General features: G+C 38.5%; 1 protein-coding gene across 3 annotated transcripts; it reads right to left on the reverse strand.

Moving 5' to 3' along the window:
* Positions 1-1,865: 1,865 nt before the first annotated feature.
* Positions 1,866-9,590, reverse strand: LOC104242431 (pathogenesis-related homeodomain protein). Of its 3 annotated transcripts, none has more exons than XM_009797482.2 (12): positions 9,279-9,590; positions 8,304-8,377; positions 7,629-8,108; positions 5,628-5,793; positions 5,231-5,354; positions 5,017-5,129; positions 4,552-4,911; positions 4,228-4,464; positions 4,046-4,135; positions 3,670-3,720; positions 3,108-3,344; positions 1,866-2,434 (listed from the first exon to the last, which is right to left on the reverse strand). In XM_009797482.2, exons 3-12 carry the CDS (start codon positions 8,078-8,080, stop codon positions 2,162-2,164), a joined length of 2,103 nt encoding a protein of 700 aa, XP_009795784.1. In that variant the 5' UTR covers positions 8,081-8,108; positions 8,304-8,377; positions 9,279-9,590; the 3' UTR covers positions 1,866-2,161. The 3 variants fall into 3 exon arrangements, with proteins under 3 accessions (XP_009795784.1, XP_009795782.1, XP_009795783.1); XM_009797480.2 differs by having other exon boundaries at positions 3,108-3,347; XM_009797481.2 differs by lacking the exon at positions 8,304-8,377 and having other exon boundaries at positions 3,108-3,347.
* Between the last annotated feature and the right edge of the window lie 7,064 nt (positions 9,591-16,654).

Below are 16,654 nucleotides of genomic sequence, written 5' to 3' on the forward strand. Positions count from 1 at the left end.
ACTAATTATAGAGATCAGTATGAATCTTTGGTATACATTACATCTTCAAGATTTTTGGTAGTCTAAGGGATTGTCAGGGGTGCATCAACTGTTGTTAGGTAGGTTTTTAATTTATTGCAATTCACCTTTTTCTATTTGAAGTTGGAATTGTTTATGCTTTATCTCACATTTATTGTTCAGCGCTCAGTGATATGCCATGAAACCTATAGCTGATAATGCAAAGCAACTATCCTGGGAATTGAGTGCGCGTTGTAAAACAGGCTCCTATGTTTGGCAACTTATTTGAAAGAAATCACTGGATACCATTATGTCAATGTGTTCCCTAAAGTTTAAAAATAAGCTCAAATTGAATCATCCAAATGAAAAATAAAATATAAAAGAGGTTGGTACAATCGGGAGTTGCAACTAGTTGATGTGAGGCGTTTAGGTGTTGTAAAAATAGCCTTGGCGTTGCACAAAACACAAATGGGAGAAGGACAGTCACGTTTGTTAAATGGTTCACAAGTTCTACCGAATGACAAAATTTGGTATATATAGTTGGTCATATGCATGTGTTGTTCAATTGTTGACAACGACAAAACCTGATTCTATCTTCATTCTATTTATCTTGTTTAATTGTTCATAAGTTTTGCAAATGACTTTCTATTTTCATGATATACCAATCAGAATGAGGGTCCTACCTACGTACATGATTGATGGGTGGGGGTAGGGAGGGGCGGGGGTTCAACTTAATGCGGGAGAGGCATGAGTGCAGTTCGATCTTGTGGTGTATTCGTTTATAGCCTCTTTCTCGTTGATCATTGTCGAATGGAAAAATCTTGCTTGTGTTCAATTTTTCACAAGTTTTGCAAGACAAACAAAACTTGATATTATCTTCATTCTACCTATCTTGTTGAATTGTTTACAAATTTTGCCGAATGGATAAATCATGTCTGTGTTGTACATATGTTCACTCAACATTTGTCAACGATTCAATAGCAGAGGCATGAAGGGTGGACAGTGCGGACTTCACAGACGACATAAAAAATAGATGGAGTAATGTTCCAATTTGTCATCGATTCAAGTGGTCAGAAAATAATTCTCACTGACAGTGAATCATTCTTTCATATCAAACTGTCTAGTGAGTCAGAAAGAAGAATAGCCTCTCTTTTATGTACACAACATTTATCTACATTAAGAATGAGAATCACAAATCAAGAGCTGGTTCCCAATGACCGGAGAAGCAATGTGTTCCCAAATAGAGCAACAAGTAACAAAACAGTAACTGCGTGCTGTCATAAGGTATTGGTGTTGGTGTAACCAGAAAACAAGATGAAGCGAGTAGAACGTAATATGCCTCAATTGTTAGGCTACTACGCGTTTTGCTTTAGGGTGTGGCCTAGCGGTCTAAGCATTAATAAGGTGACCTACCAGTCAATGAAATGAATTGAAAGTTATGAAAAATCACGGTCCAAATACAAGCAATGTAAAAAGCCAATCAGGTTATAAACCAAAGTGGATAGGAGTTACCTATACATGCGAATAGTGAGAGGTAGTTGGATGATAGTTATGAAAAATCAGGGTTCAATTCTTAGTGTGGGTACCAAACGTTAGATGATTTCTTCTCATTTATCTAAGACAGGTGGGTAGCCTAATGAAATAGACGATGAGCGTGCAAATGAGTCTGCGCATCATCATTTATCAAATGGAAAATGCCTTTTATACATTTCCTTTCAGAGAAATATCATATAACAAAGTTCTAATGCAACTCAATAAGTAAGGCAGATTTGTAAAAGTCAATAAGCCAGAACTCCAAAGTAGAGAACAAAATATATTGCAAAACAAACAAGCATGCACCATTGCGCACTTGCATCCGAGACAACACATCGCATTCAAAATTTAATATTGCAGGAAACATTATGTGAAACTTCTCTCAAGATCCTCATGCCACATTTTGAAGGTTAAGCACCGAAAAACAAATGCCCCGGTTACCTATTCATGTAACTGGAATTGATCTACTAAAAAAAGTTACCATCTTGTACACTATTTAATCATAAGTCCTACGAAAAATTGAAAACTGTACATGTATATGCTAAAAAGAAGAATTATGCTTCTATATTTGCCTGGAATAACCTCCTTGTTTGTCATTTGTTGATTTGTCAAAAGAAAAGGATGTGAAAAATCACCTTTTCTCCTGTAATTCTGCAACAGGTACAAAGATAACCGAAGATTCATCTACACGTGAAGCATCTGCTCTTCTATATCTGCGATTTGGAAGCCTTAGTAAAATGTCCTGTAGTCTCGCTATTTTGTCCTTGATTCCGCAAAGCTTCTGCATCTCAGCTTCAGCTTCTTGGATTCTTTCCCTTTCCTTGGAATTGAGTTTTCTCCTTTCCTTTTTTGCTCTCTCTCTCAGTAGTTTCAAGCTCACATCATCGCCAAATTCTACAGTTGTCTGCTTGGAACAGAAAATTCTTAGAACACAAATATAACGTACCTCGGCCTTTCAAATAGACTTCTCAAGTGAAAAATGACTAAAATGGGAAATAAATCTGTTTTTTCAACTAGAGTACACATTGAACAATAACTAAGAAAGGAATACGGGAAATGCTACTTGTATAAACTTCTACGAAAACTGAAAAAGTTTGAATTTTGAAATAGGAAATAGCAAGCAAATTGTGCTTGAAATAGCATGCATTGAGATAAAAACGGGAGGGTTTCCACGATTGCGTTCATAGATTGGTTGCCTATTTCTGCAGCTAAATTTGCATTCATTATTTTTTGAAAACCTGTAGTACATGTCACTTCAGTCATGGTCACGATCCTCTAACCGGCAAAAAGTATCTTCTCACCCAGATGATAAGCTATTTTCTTTCCTAATACTCTTTTGCCTTTGTTAATTTCCTTTTAATTATTCTTTTAAATAATTTTCTTTTTCTGATAGTTAAACCCACATGATAACTTTCTCTAGAGAGAATATGATCCCGAGCTAAGAAATGAAGCGCAGGCAAAGAATATTTTCTTATACTTCAGAATAGAAATCAGTCATCCAATATGCTATAGCATATATTTATTAATGTAGAAGAAGACCAAATAGAACTACACATGGGTTCTCCGATAAAACGTACCTCTAATTTGTCAATTGATGGTTTTACGGCTTTTTTGCCATGCTTTTTCTTGGAAGTACTGATCATCAAGTTGGCAGTTTCTTCATTAGGTGATCTCTCAAGGTTACATGCATGGGCTGCATTTTCTTCTTCATCCCTTGACGAAATCTGATCTGCAGGTTTATCCTTTACAGTCTCATATACACATCCTTCTGATGTTGTAGGACTAGTAACTTGGCACGGTTCTGCACTCTCAACCTGCTGATACCCATGAATGTAAAAGGACTTCAGAACAGAAATATTCAGCTCTGGGCCAAATGTACGTCAGCCCCTGAAGTTTAGAGTTCATAAAGTAGCCCGTAAAAGAACAGAAAAGTAACTGATAAAATGATAATGCCAAAGGTAATGTAATGATCATCATAGTCATGACAAAAGCAGAAATGGCAAGAAAAAAGATGGAGAAGGCTCTGAGAAACTTAAGGACTAAAATTGAAGTACGGATCATCAAGGAGAATCGGAAGAGGCTCTGGGTAACTTAAGGACTAAAATTGACGGACACCTGTAACTTTAGCTCAATCCTTACCTTTCGAGCTTTAAGAGCCATATACCGTGCATTCTTGAACCATTTGTTAACCTAGAAATAGCATGAAAAAGACAAATAAGCAAACGGCAACAAAATATAAAGCTAATAGTTTAAAGTAGCTTCCACCAACCTATCCCTCAACAGACATCTCATCAGGCCTTAAGGTTTAGGCTTTCGAACATTCAATTTATACCCCGAACATGTAACAATATCAGTTGCTAGAGTAACACATTAAACTACGTGGATTATTGACCAATTAAGTTGCCAATTTCTAACAGTTTTGGCTTCAAACGTTAGCTTTAATAATAATGGAAGACTACAGTACTACAGGAATTAAACTTCCAGGTGTTTATCAACAAACTAATATTATCATTACCTTCTCCGATTCAAGTCCTAGCTGCTTGGAGAGGTTCTCCCTCATTTCTTTAGATGGAAGTTCATTCTCAGCAAATGCACGGCGAAGTTCCTGGTAAAGATCAGAAGTATTGAACGGTTAGAATAGTGTAAAAGATGATACTCTTTGATGTAACAGCAAATAATGCAAAGACGCATATCTACCTCGACCGCATCAGGAGGAATCCTGAATATTGCTCTCTTCGCTGGTTTATCAAAAGACTCTTTTTCCTCATCATCCGCTCTTTTTTCAGGACAATTTTTCTCACTTTCTAAAAGGGTTATAAGGGTGCTTGCAGCATCTGATTCAGACTCCTTTCTTCTACGCTTTCTTTTACCTGGACCCCAATCTTCGTCTTCACTATTTTGCTCGATTGCAGGAGCATGCTTTCCAAACATTTCCTGTGCCACATAAGAGCATCAATGGTTTCTCGCTAACAGCATGCAGTAGAAAGTTAAATAGCAACTTATGGACACTAATGTACTCACATCATTTAATTTGATATAATCAACAGCTTTTCTCTGTCGGGGCCCAGATAGAACTTCAAAGTCAGTCATCTCCTCATAATCTAACCCAGCAATCTGTTCAGAAAGATAATCTTTTCCACTGCTTCCGTCTTCTGGCTTTCCTGTTAAGGCTAACAATTCATCCTCAAGTGATCCCAACATGCTTGCACTGCTTGCTTCACTGGAAGAACCACTCTCAAAGCTGTCAGTACTACTATGACTATAAGCAATTTTTTCGGGATCATAGTCATCATCTTCAGAGTCATCAGATGGCCAGTCTTGTTCTGGGCATAACAGGGATTCCCCACCTTCGGGCAGAAGAGCTTCTTCCTTAAAGATATCCTATATTAATCGAATAGATACATAATCATTAAATACTGATCAATAGATATTTCTTGGAGGGGTGAAAGATGATTTTATGAAGAGTACAACAATGTATTAGCCAACCTCCCAATTACTATCCATAGCAAAGTGGGTGCCGATATGAGCATTTGTTGCGTCTATTATTTCCATCTTACATTTGCAAAATTTGCAAAACCAGCCTTCATCATCTGGCGGTACTGCAAGTTAACAGAAGTTACAAATTTAGACGTAACACGCTGCTCTGCATAAGCAGTGGAAGAAAAAGGAGCAATAAAAACACATATTCAAGCGAACTTACTATTTTCTGTTGATAGTGGAGGATCAAGACACTTCTGATGGAACGCGCAGTTGCATGTACCATCACAAAGTATGATATCATTGTCAGGGAATGCCTCTTGCAATTTGCATTTGGCACAGATAATCTGAAAATAAAGCAGGAAAAATCTAAATTCTGTACCAAGTTTGATTATCTGTCTATTTATGCATTTTCCCCCTATTTCAGCTTTGATGCTGCTATAAGTTTGTAAGAGGGTAGGGAAAAAGGGAAGTTGTGCAAACATAAGTATGCACAAGCAAAAACATGAAATGAAGTGTAATAACAAATAGAAAAGAGAATCAGCCACTCATAGTACTGGGTGACACGCAAGAGTTAATTAACAGTCGAAGACAAAAACGTATTGTGAAAGGATGCTTACATGTTCATGATGGACAGATCCATCAGGAGCAATAGCAGAATCCTCGATCTGCCCGGGAGAGCTAAGCAAATCCAGACGGTGAACTATCTCCCTTATTCCAAGCTTGCATTTTAATATTTGTTTCTTCGCTCTTTGTAATTCTCTTTCTGGCCTAATTTTTTCTCGGCTGAATGAAAAACCGAAAGCTGTCACTTATCACATGAGCTGCTCACTTGAAAGCAAAAAGTTATACTAGCATTTACAAATTGAATATGTCTAAAGTGGACACTGAGTGTAATTGATCCTTTCATTCTGCTGATTCTACTGTCAGAGGTTTAATTTTGGGGTAGTCACTTGTGGAGTCAAACAATATTCGGATTGCAGGTCAGAAAATGATGGGCATGGAAATTGTTACCCTAGTTTAAGACATAAATACATCTTCTGGACTGGAAAAAAATTATATCGTGTTTTCTCTTGTCATATACGAAGGCATCGCTGATGCTCAGATCCATATTAATGTTTTAGATCTTTACTATTTTTTTATTTATAATGGTGGTGTCCGGTCCAACTTGTGTGTAGCATCGTATATTAGAAGTAATCAATCTAATATTTCCCTCATTATTCCAATCTCAAATTTGATGCATATCGTCTTTTATTTCTCAAACCACATAACGGATCTTACTCACTATTTTCCTTTTTCGATTGAACTTACTCTTTTTCAGCATCAATATCATCATTAGCAATGAATGATCAAAAATAAAGAAACATCACAGCTATGTGCTTATACAATGTTCAAGACCCATTTGGCCAGAACAAGACCAACCTTGGATGGAAATCCAAATAGATCTCTCTATCTATCTTTATACACACACACATATACCATAAATGGAGTGCGAGAGAGAGGAGCTACGTGTGGTTTGGGTAAATGACTGAAGCAGTAGAGAAGATTAGAAATAATTACGTCTGTCAAAGGTGCTAGTATCACACATAAAGGCTAACTTCAGAGAAAGTGGCATGAGATGGTTTGGCCATGTCATACGCAGACCTCTAAAATGCACAAGCTAAGAGATGTGACACTATAATGATTGAAAATGCTGAAAAGGTACGAGATAGATCTAAAACTACTTGAGGAAAATTGCCTCAAGACCTACAATCTCTTGAAACCTATCCAAACTTAGTGAATAAGAACATAATGGAAGCAAAGAATTTATAAAGGAGATACCAACTAGTCAGGTTTCTGTTGTTGAAACACTTAGTACATTTGTCTTCTAATATCTTGCAACTCAAAACTCAAACAGGATAATCTTTCCCGCTATTTGAACTAACTATACATTAATATCTAAAATAGAAGGTCGATCCAATTTCTTTTCCAATTTAATATCAAAATGGTACATCTTTTCAACTTGCAATGTTAAAAACCATACAGAAGTTGAACCAGGATATTCCGTTTGAAGCAGAGCAAACTACATGAGCTATTATGAACAACATGGAGTCCCTCATTAACAATGGGCTGAAATTTTCCTTCTGCTAAACCTCTTACTAGAAGCAGTCCTCCCAATACCACACTCTAACTTAAAGAGCAGATAGTGATATTTGCATAATAACTTTATACCCTTCAGTATATCAGTTAGTCAACCGGTTGAAGCAACTGCCCAGCACCATTAAGATTTAACAGCAAAGGAATGTTGAATATCTTTAGCGCCAAATATTTCAAGTTCCTCAATTTCTCATTCTTTTAGAGCACAAGACAAGTTTCAAAAATTACCTAAAAAGGCTTATTGGATTAGAGCATTCAACTAAAAGCTTAAAGCAAAAAAGTTGAAACTTTTTAGTTAATGGTTAACGAGGAAACAAATCCATCAAACATGCATATTTATCACACCTTCGACCAAGCGGACACAAACATTTTTACTTTTGCAATTTGTTTCTTACCATTTGAGGACCAAAACAGTTCAGATACTCGGTATAGAGTCTCTAGGCAAGTAAATCCGTCTATGTAGATAAGAGGGATAAGGCACGCACCTCTGACCTTTCCAGCCTTCTGCAGAATAAGCATCAATAAGGTTCTGCTCTAGCTTCATCTTAATCAAGAGGTATCTCGTCCTCCTTTGTAAACGTGAAACATCATCGGGATCTGCATTATGTTTTCTCTTTTTCCTTCTCCTTCTCTTTAACTTCTCAGACCCGGTATCCACGTTTTCATGTTTTAAGTTGACTTTTGAGTTGCAAGCTTGAAGCTCTTCTCCTCGACAGCTCAATTTAGACTGCTTCTTTGACGATTTAGCTTTTTGCGGAATTTCCTTTCTCTTACCTTCACCAGCAACTGTTCTCTTTGATGAAGATGCACGAGCAGCCCTCCCGTGAGATTTTGATTTCAGCTTTGATCTCTTTTTGTCTAATCTTCTCAATGCATCTTTTACTTGTGACAAGTTTGCAACCGTTTTGTGCATATCTTTATTTGTTTTCCCAGCCATAATAGTTTGTTGCTTGACATGAAAAGTCCTGCATGGACAAGAGGAATCAGTGATCAATGAACTCTAAGACAACGCGACAAGGCAGTATGAAAATTGTAAGTTTAGTTTCATTATTCACAGAAAAGAAAAAGAGAAAAAAGAAAGAAAGAAAGAAAGAAAGAAAGAAAAACTGCGTACAGGCATAGTAACTCTTAGTTAACTGAGAAGCATGAGTGCAGTATACCTATCAATTAGGAGACTAAGTACACAAATCTGAAGAGCCTAAAATGTGGATGTTCATCTCCATGAGAATCTTTTCTGTTACAGGCAAGAAATTTCATCTATGTTAAAATTGTTTACTTTCCTCGACTGAAGCTGTCAATGAAGCATGATAAAGAATAAGCAAGACATCTGAGCAAATACCAATATATACACAAGAGTAACCTCTACGATCTAAACATTGACAAGTATCAAGACCCAGCTAATGAAGAAAAGTGAATTATGCTAATTGAGATATCCACGAAAAGAAGCAACCTTCTTGAAAACAAATAGTACATACTTACTATTAAAGTAAAACTAGTTTACTCTTGGATCAGATTGGGTTTTGAGACACCAGAGAACTGTACTGAAAGTTATCAGACAATGTAACATGCCAATGGATAACGACTGTTCGACAATGGACTTGTGTTTTTCTAATTCTTTTCCTCTGATATACAGTTTCAATTGATTAATTGGGGAAAAAGTTGAAATGGGGTATTGGCTTTCATCAAATAGAAATCATCAATCTAATAAATCAAACTCTCAATCAGGATCCAATCTTTCATTAAATCTTCCCCCAAATAAACCCCAATTCAAGTCACTCTATGCACAACCAGCAAAGCTCAATGTATTCAAGAAACACAAAAAAAAACTTACAACAATGATTCATGTATCACTTAGTGTAATAACAAAAGGTGAAAACTTTACAAATACCCATAAAATAATTAACCAAGAATTCTCAAAGAAACCACTAAACACACACATTTACACAGCAAAAAATCCAAATTTCAACTCATGATCAATCAGTTCCCAACCCCAACTAGGCACAAAAGACTCAAAACTTTACCAAGAATTCTCAAATAAACCAACAAAAACTTACTTACAACAGTAAAAGATTCAAACTTTACATAATTAATCAAATGGGTATCCTTAAAAAGATGGAGAAACCAAATGGGTTTACCTTATAATGGAGGAAAAGAAAGATCTTGAGAGTAGCAGAGATTCATCAAACGGACGGTTAAGTATCTTACTAGTCTTTTTGAATGCACAATTCTACCTTCTTGCTCTTTGAGAATTTGGATTAAGGAAGTACTTATTGCTTAAGTGCTTCTAATTACTCAATCATAATGAATAATAGGAATAACAATACATGATTTATTGTTCATATATAGTACTACTACTTAATAATCTTCAGTAACTTGATATGCCTACCGTTTCTGTTTGTTTCTTTTCTTTAATCACTTCTAAGTATTGATGAGTTTCATGTTTGGTTTGGTAATTTTTATTACCACATTTATCATTATTATATCTCGTCATATTAAATTCATGGACATTTGAGAATAAAAAAAAAACTTAATGGAGAGCGTTTTTCTTTTAATGATCTCACATAAATTTGAATTCGATCAATTAAAAAAATATCATGTAAATTTGAATTAAGCGGCTCAATACTAATACTAAACACCAAGCAGAAAACAAAGTAATCAAGTTCTTGTCACAATTTATTAGATTATACTATGATAATATTATGTCGAAGTGTAATTGATACTTGCTTATGAGTTTGTTCTGAATTGCCTTCTAAGCGTTGATAAGCAGGGGTGTATGTCGTACGGATTAATCAGTTTTTACTTAAAAAGGATCAAAATACTATGCCAATTATTTTTTCAATATTTGCTCGTGCTTTTTATCTTTTATTTTTTGTGATCACATACACATACTCACATATCATATATTTAAAAGTTTTACTGTAATAATTTATGTTGAAAATAAAAAATAAAAGATTTTTTTGAACATAAAAAAATATTTATTTATTTATAATAACTAGAGTACGGACAGTAGCGAACTACCGTCGTTATAATTGCCTCGATGGGCTATAGTTATGCCTCTTAGGGCATTATCATTAACTAAGGTAGCCAACTTACAACACAAAATATTCGTAACTTTCCCTACACAAACAAAACCTTCCTGGTCTTTGTGATAGGCATCTATCATTGATTCAAAAGGCGAAACTAAAATAACAATTTATTATAACTAGGGTGCATACGAGCTTCCTTTGCCAAGAGATGTGCCACACTATTTCCTTCACGAAAGTTATGTTTCACCACGATCTCCTCTATTTGCATTGCCTTCTCCATTAAACACCTGTAATCATAGATTAAATCATTGTAAGTTGGATAATCATCATGCAGAGATCTTATAATCTCCATAGCATCTGTTTCCATTTCCACTGTGATTATTTTTTCCCTGACAATGATTTGATGTGCCTGCTTCAGTGCTTGTAATTCTACATGTATGCCATTTCCCACTGGCCCTTGCTGTTTCGGATGGCTCCGCTTATTCCTCCCTGTAGGTTGTCGCTTTTAAAAGCACCATCAATATTGATTTTGTACCAACCCTTTGAAGGAGCTTGCCAGTTGATGCTAATATTTTTCTTTAAGTTATTAGTAGTAGGATTAGAAGTTAAGAGTTTGTATTTTATAGCTTGGTCAATAATCCTTTTTATATGAATACGGTTATTAGTATAGTTTTGGTTATTATGGTTTCTATTGTTCCATATAGTTCACAGGGTGAATGGGAATAGTTCTTCCCATGTTACGTACTTGTTTTTTATGTTGATATTAGCAATTTTGAGCCTATCAACCCAGTGTATTGCAATAGTTTGAGGAGTTATATTCTATTCCATTAATCCCAATACGATTTTGTAATGTTACATTCCCAGAAGATGTGGGCTATTGTCTTATTTGTGTTCTTGCATACTCAGCAGTTAGGATCAATATTAACACCAATTTTACTAAGGTAAGCCCTGCTTGGAAGTCTGTTATGATAGCATTTTCACATAAACTTAATTTTATTAGGACATTTTAAGTCCCATATCCAATTGAAGTTATTATTATGAGATTCTTGATCGTCAATTAACTTATAGCAAGAACTTATAGAAAACACGCCACTAGAATTTATATTCCATGGGAGATTATTGGGAGATCTAACAGGCTTGTTTGGGGTTAGCGCATTAATGTTATTTATAATATTTTCTGGGAGTTTAAAAGAGATTTTTCCCAGATCCCATATTCCTTTATCACATATAACCTTTATTCTCAAATTGCTCTTTTTCATTGTTAATGGGCCAGTAATATTGCTCCTAAGGTTAGTAATGTTTGGAATCCAATTTGTGTCCCAAATGTTTAAATCAAAGTGTTGGTTTATCGTCCACCTAATGCCCTTGTTGCAAAAGGACCATCTTTTTAGGAGACTATTCTGTAATGACCCGGCCGATCATTTTTAGAATTAACGTCCCGATCCCCTATTAACTACTTTCCCCAAGTTTATTTCTGCCAATTTGATTTGTCGGGACGTTCGGTTTTGAGTTTCGGAGAATTTTGGGACACTTAGTCCCTAAATGAGAGCTTAAGTGTTGGAAAGTTGACCGTAGTCGGAGCAGTGTGAAGATGGCCTCAAAATGGAAATCCGATGGTTCCGTTAGCTCCGTTAGGTGATTTCGGGGTTAAGAGCGTGATCAAAATGTATTTTGGAGGTCCGTAGCTAATTTAGGCTTGAAATGCCGAAGTTTGAATTTTTGAAGTTTCGGGTCCAATAGTGAGATTTTGATTCGAGGGTCAGAATGGAATTTCGGAAGTTCCGTTATATCATTTGGGATGTGTGCGCAAAATTTCAGGTCATTCAGACGTGGTTTTGTTATGTTTCTGATCGAAAGCGTATTTTGGGAAATTTGGAGTTCTTAGGCTTAAATTCTTAATTAATTCGAGGTTTCGATGTTGTTTTAGGTGTTTTAAGGATTGGAACAAGTTTGAATGAGGTATTAGGTGATGTTGGTGCTTTTGGTTGAGGTCCGGGGGGCCTCAGGATGATTTCGGATGGATGACGGAAGAATTTTTGAAGTTGAGAGATTGCTCATGCAGCTGGTACCTGTCATAACTGCACCTGCGGTTTGGGTTCCGCAGGTGCGGAGCCGCAGAAGCGGATTTTTGGCTTCTTCTTCAGTTTCCACAGATGCGGAATGTATACCGCAGAAGCGGTTGCGTATCTGCGAAAGAGTGATCGCAGATACGGTCTCTGGCCTTTTTAATGATAGCCGCAGATGCGATGTTGTGTCCGCAGAAGCGGGACCGCAGATGCGGTTCCTTTGTCGCAAATGCGGAAATCGCTGGGCAGAACATATAAATAGTTGCCTTTGCAAAAATTGGCTATTCTTCCACCATTTTCATCCGGGTTTGAAGCTTTTGAGAGGTATTGTTGAGGAAAACAAAGGGAAATCACATGGAGGTAACGTCCTTGACTTCATAACTCGTTTTTATGTGATTAAAGACCTAACTAATGGTGAAAATTTTGGGAAAATGGGAAATTAGGGCTTGAGTTTATGAGACCTTTAATTGAGGAATTGAAGGGCCATTTGGACTCTGATTTCAGTGTTCTTGTTATGTATAGACTCGTGAGAGTACGAGGCTTCTGAAAATATAAATTTCACCCGATTCCGAGACGTGGGTCTAAGGGGCATTTTGGTCATTTTACATAATTTCGCTTATTAGCTTAGAATTTAATTGTAGAATCAGTTACTTGAAGTATTATTTACATTATGAAATTGAATTGAATAGATTTGGGCCATTTGGAGTCGAGTACTCGTAGCAAGAGTGTGGTATCCGGTTGAGTATTGAGCCGGTTCGAGGTAAGTGGCTTGTCTAATCTTGTGTGGGGGACCTTCTCCTTAGGATATGATATTTGATACTTGAAATGCCTTGCACGTGAAGTGACGAGTGCGTACTTGAGCTAATTGTTGAAAATACAATTTTATTTCAAGTATGTAAACTGAGTTCCTTTCTTTCCTGTATTATTCTACTTGTAAACTTAGCATGTGTTAGTTTAGAGAAGCATGCTTAGATGACTTAATTGCTTATTTGCTTAAACTGCCTTAATTGCATTTCGTGGAGCATGTTAGACTAGAATTAATTGTTTATTTAGTACGAAATTAGCATGTTATTGAATATTCTTGTGTTGCTACTGTGTGTTTAAATTTGGGACTATAGGACGACATCCCGGGAGATCCCCTTCACGTATTTATGATCTGGACTGAGGTGTGGGATACCAAGAGATACCTGGCACGTATATTGAGGATACTGAGAGATCCCCGGGATACTAAGAGATCCCTGTCACATATTGAGGATACCGCGAGATCCTATATTGAGGATACCAAGAGATCCTCGGGATATTAAGAGATCCCCGATTATTATCCTTGTTGTGAGTGGTATTTTCTTGTAGTTTTCCTTTATCTCTGTTTCCGTTATTGCACTCTTATTATATTGTGTAGATCTTTAATATAGATTCTCAGTTTTACTGCTTATTTATCCGGTCATTTTATTATTTATTAACCTCAGTAGGGCCCTGACCTTCCTCGTCACTACCCGACCGAGGTTAGGCTTGACACTTATTGAGTACCGCTGTGGTGTACTCACGCCTTTTCTACGCATGTTTTTCAAGTGCAGATCTAGGTACTTCTACCCATGACTACCATCATTGAGGGAGACATCTGCTACGGAGACTTCGAGGTACATCTGCCGCATCCGCAGACCGAGGAGTCTCTTTCCTTTCTAGCTGTTGAACATTTTACCCCTTTTGTATTTTTCCTTCTTGTTAGATATTCTGGAGTTAGACTGTTAGATATTCCAAAGGCTTGTGTTCCCGTGAGTTTTCGGGTTTTGGGATAGTGTTTTAGAAATTATGAGATGTTGAGCTGTATATGCCGAGTGACATTCTATTTACTGTTTCTCGTTGGTTATTCTTGGCTTTTAATTTATATTTTTGCAAGTTTCTAACTATTTTCGCGTTTGTTAGGCTTACCTAGTCGTAAAGACTAGGTGCCGTTGACAGTTCACATAGGGCGAACTGGGGTCGTGACAAGTTGGTATCAGAGCTATAGGTTCATAGGAGTCACGGATCACAAGCCGGTTTATTAGAGTCTCGCTGATCGGTATGGAGACGTCTGTACTTATCTACAAGAGGCTATGTAGTTGTTAGGAAAATTCCACTTCATTTGATTTCCTTGTCGTGCGATATTTTGACATCATAATTCTAAACTTTTGTCTTCTATTCTCTTACAGATGGTGAGGACACGTGCTACTCGAGATGATGAGGCACCCGCGCCCCCTATTGTAGCCGCCAGATGCCGGGGCCGGGGTAGAGGCCGAGGGCGCGCACATGGTGCAGCCAGAGCACCTGCGCGAGCTGCCGCCGAGGTACCACCAGTAGATCCAGCCGGAGTCCAGGCACCTGACACGCCTACTGATACTACTACTCCAGCCCTTCAGGAGACTGGCACAATTCATGAGCATGTACACCATTTTGGCTCAGGCAGGGTTGCTTCCCCTTGCTGCAGCCACATCCCAGGCCGGGGGAGGAGCACAGACTTCCGCCGCCCACACTCCTGAGCAGCGAGTGCATGTTGAGCAGGTCCTTGAGATTATTCCTGCACCGCATGCAGTGCCAGTTCAGCCCGAGGGCATGGCAGCGGCTTCCGAGCAGGAGCAGCTGAGACTTGAGAGGTTCAAGAGGTATAAGCCTCCTGAGTTCAGTGGTCTAGCATCAGAGGATGCTTTGGGATTTCTTGATGAGTGTTACCGCATTCTCCATACTATGGGTATCTCAGATCGAGCGGGGTTTCTTTCACTACTTTCCAGCTTCGAGGAGCTACCTATGATGGGTGGCGCACCTATGAGTTAGACAGTCCAGATGAGGCTGCTTCACTGACTTGGGCTCAGTTTTCGGATTTGTTCTTGAGAGAGTATGTTCCTCAGAGCCTCATGGACGCATGGCACGCAGAGTTTGAACATTTACACCAGGGCGCTATGACCGTTTCAGAGTATGCTGTCCGTTACACCAGTTTGGCTAGGCATGCACCAGCCTTGGTTGCTACTGTTCGTGAGAGGCTTCGTCAGTTTATCGAGAGGCTTATTCCCAGCATCAGGTCTAGCATGGCTCATGAGTTGGGGATGGATATTTCTTATCAGTAGGTGGTGAGCATTGCTAGGAGGATTGGGGTATGCATACTAGAGAGAAGGAGGAGAGGGAGGCCAAGAGGTTTCGAGAGTCGAGCCATTTCTCTGGTGCCCGTGCCCCAGCTTTAGGTCGTCATGGTAGGGTTATATGAGTCGCCCCGTTCATTCAGCTCTTCCAGCAGCCAGCAGTGCTCCAGCTCTTCCTAAGCCTCACGAGCCTTATTATGCACCTCCGGTTTCTAGCGCGCCTCCTGCGCGGGGTGCTTTCAGAGGTTAGTACAGCAAACCTGGCCCGAGCCAGTCATAGCCACCACGTCCTCCCATAGCTTGTTTTGAGTGTGGTGACACCCTCCATGTGGTGCGGTATTTCCCTAGACTTGGGAGGAGTGCACCTCCATAGACTTCTCAGCCACAGCGTGCCCCACAGAGTTCTCAGGCTATGATTACAGCTCCAGTTGCTACCCCACCTGCTCAGCCAGCTAGAGGTGGAGGTCGAGGAGGTAGAGGTCGCCCTAGAGGGGAAGGCCATGCCAGATATTATGCTCTTCCTACCCGTACCGAGGTTGTTGCCTCCGATTCTGTCATCACAGGTATTGTCATGGTTTGTCATAGAGATGCATTGGTTGTATTCGATCCAGGATCCACTTATTCTTATGTGTCTTCTTATTTTGATCCGCATTTGGGAGTACCTCGGGATTCTTTGAGTTCCCATGTTTATGTTTCTACTTCTGTGGGAGATTCTCTTATTGTGGACCGCGTTTATTGGTCGTGTTTGGTTGCTCTTAGTGGTTTTGAGACCAGAGATGATTTATTGTTACTCATAATGGTTTATTTTGATATTATCTTGGGCATGGACTAGTTGTTGCCCCATTATGCTATTCTTGATTGTCACGCCAAGACCGTGACGCTGGCTATGCCAGGTGTACCACGTGTTGAGTGGAGGGGTACTTTAGATCACACTCCCAGTAGAGTTATTTCCTTCCTTAAGGCTCAGCGTATGGTTGAGAATGGGTGTGACACGTATCTAGCTTATGTGAGAGATGTCAGTATTGATACCCCTTCTATTGATTCAGTCCCTATAGTACGGGACTTTCCCGATGTGTTTCCAGCTGATCTTCCGGGTATGCTGCCTGATAGAGATATTGATTTTGGCATTGATCTGTTGTCGGGCATGCATCCCATTTTCATTCCTCCTAAGTTGAAGGATCAGTTACAGGAATTGCTTGATAAGGGTTTTATTCAGCCCAGTGTTTCACCTTGGGGGTGCTCCGGTCTTGTTTGTGAAGAAAAAGGATGGTTCTATGCATATGCGTATTGATTATTGCCAGTTGAACAA

Source organism: Nicotiana sylvestris, chromosome 11 (assembly GCF_000393655.2).
Source record: "Nicotiana sylvestris chromosome 11, ASM39365v2, whole genome shotgun sequence".
NCBI classification, from domain to species: domain Eukaryota; kingdom Viridiplantae; phylum Streptophyta; class Magnoliopsida; order Solanales; family Solanaceae; genus Nicotiana; species Nicotiana sylvestris.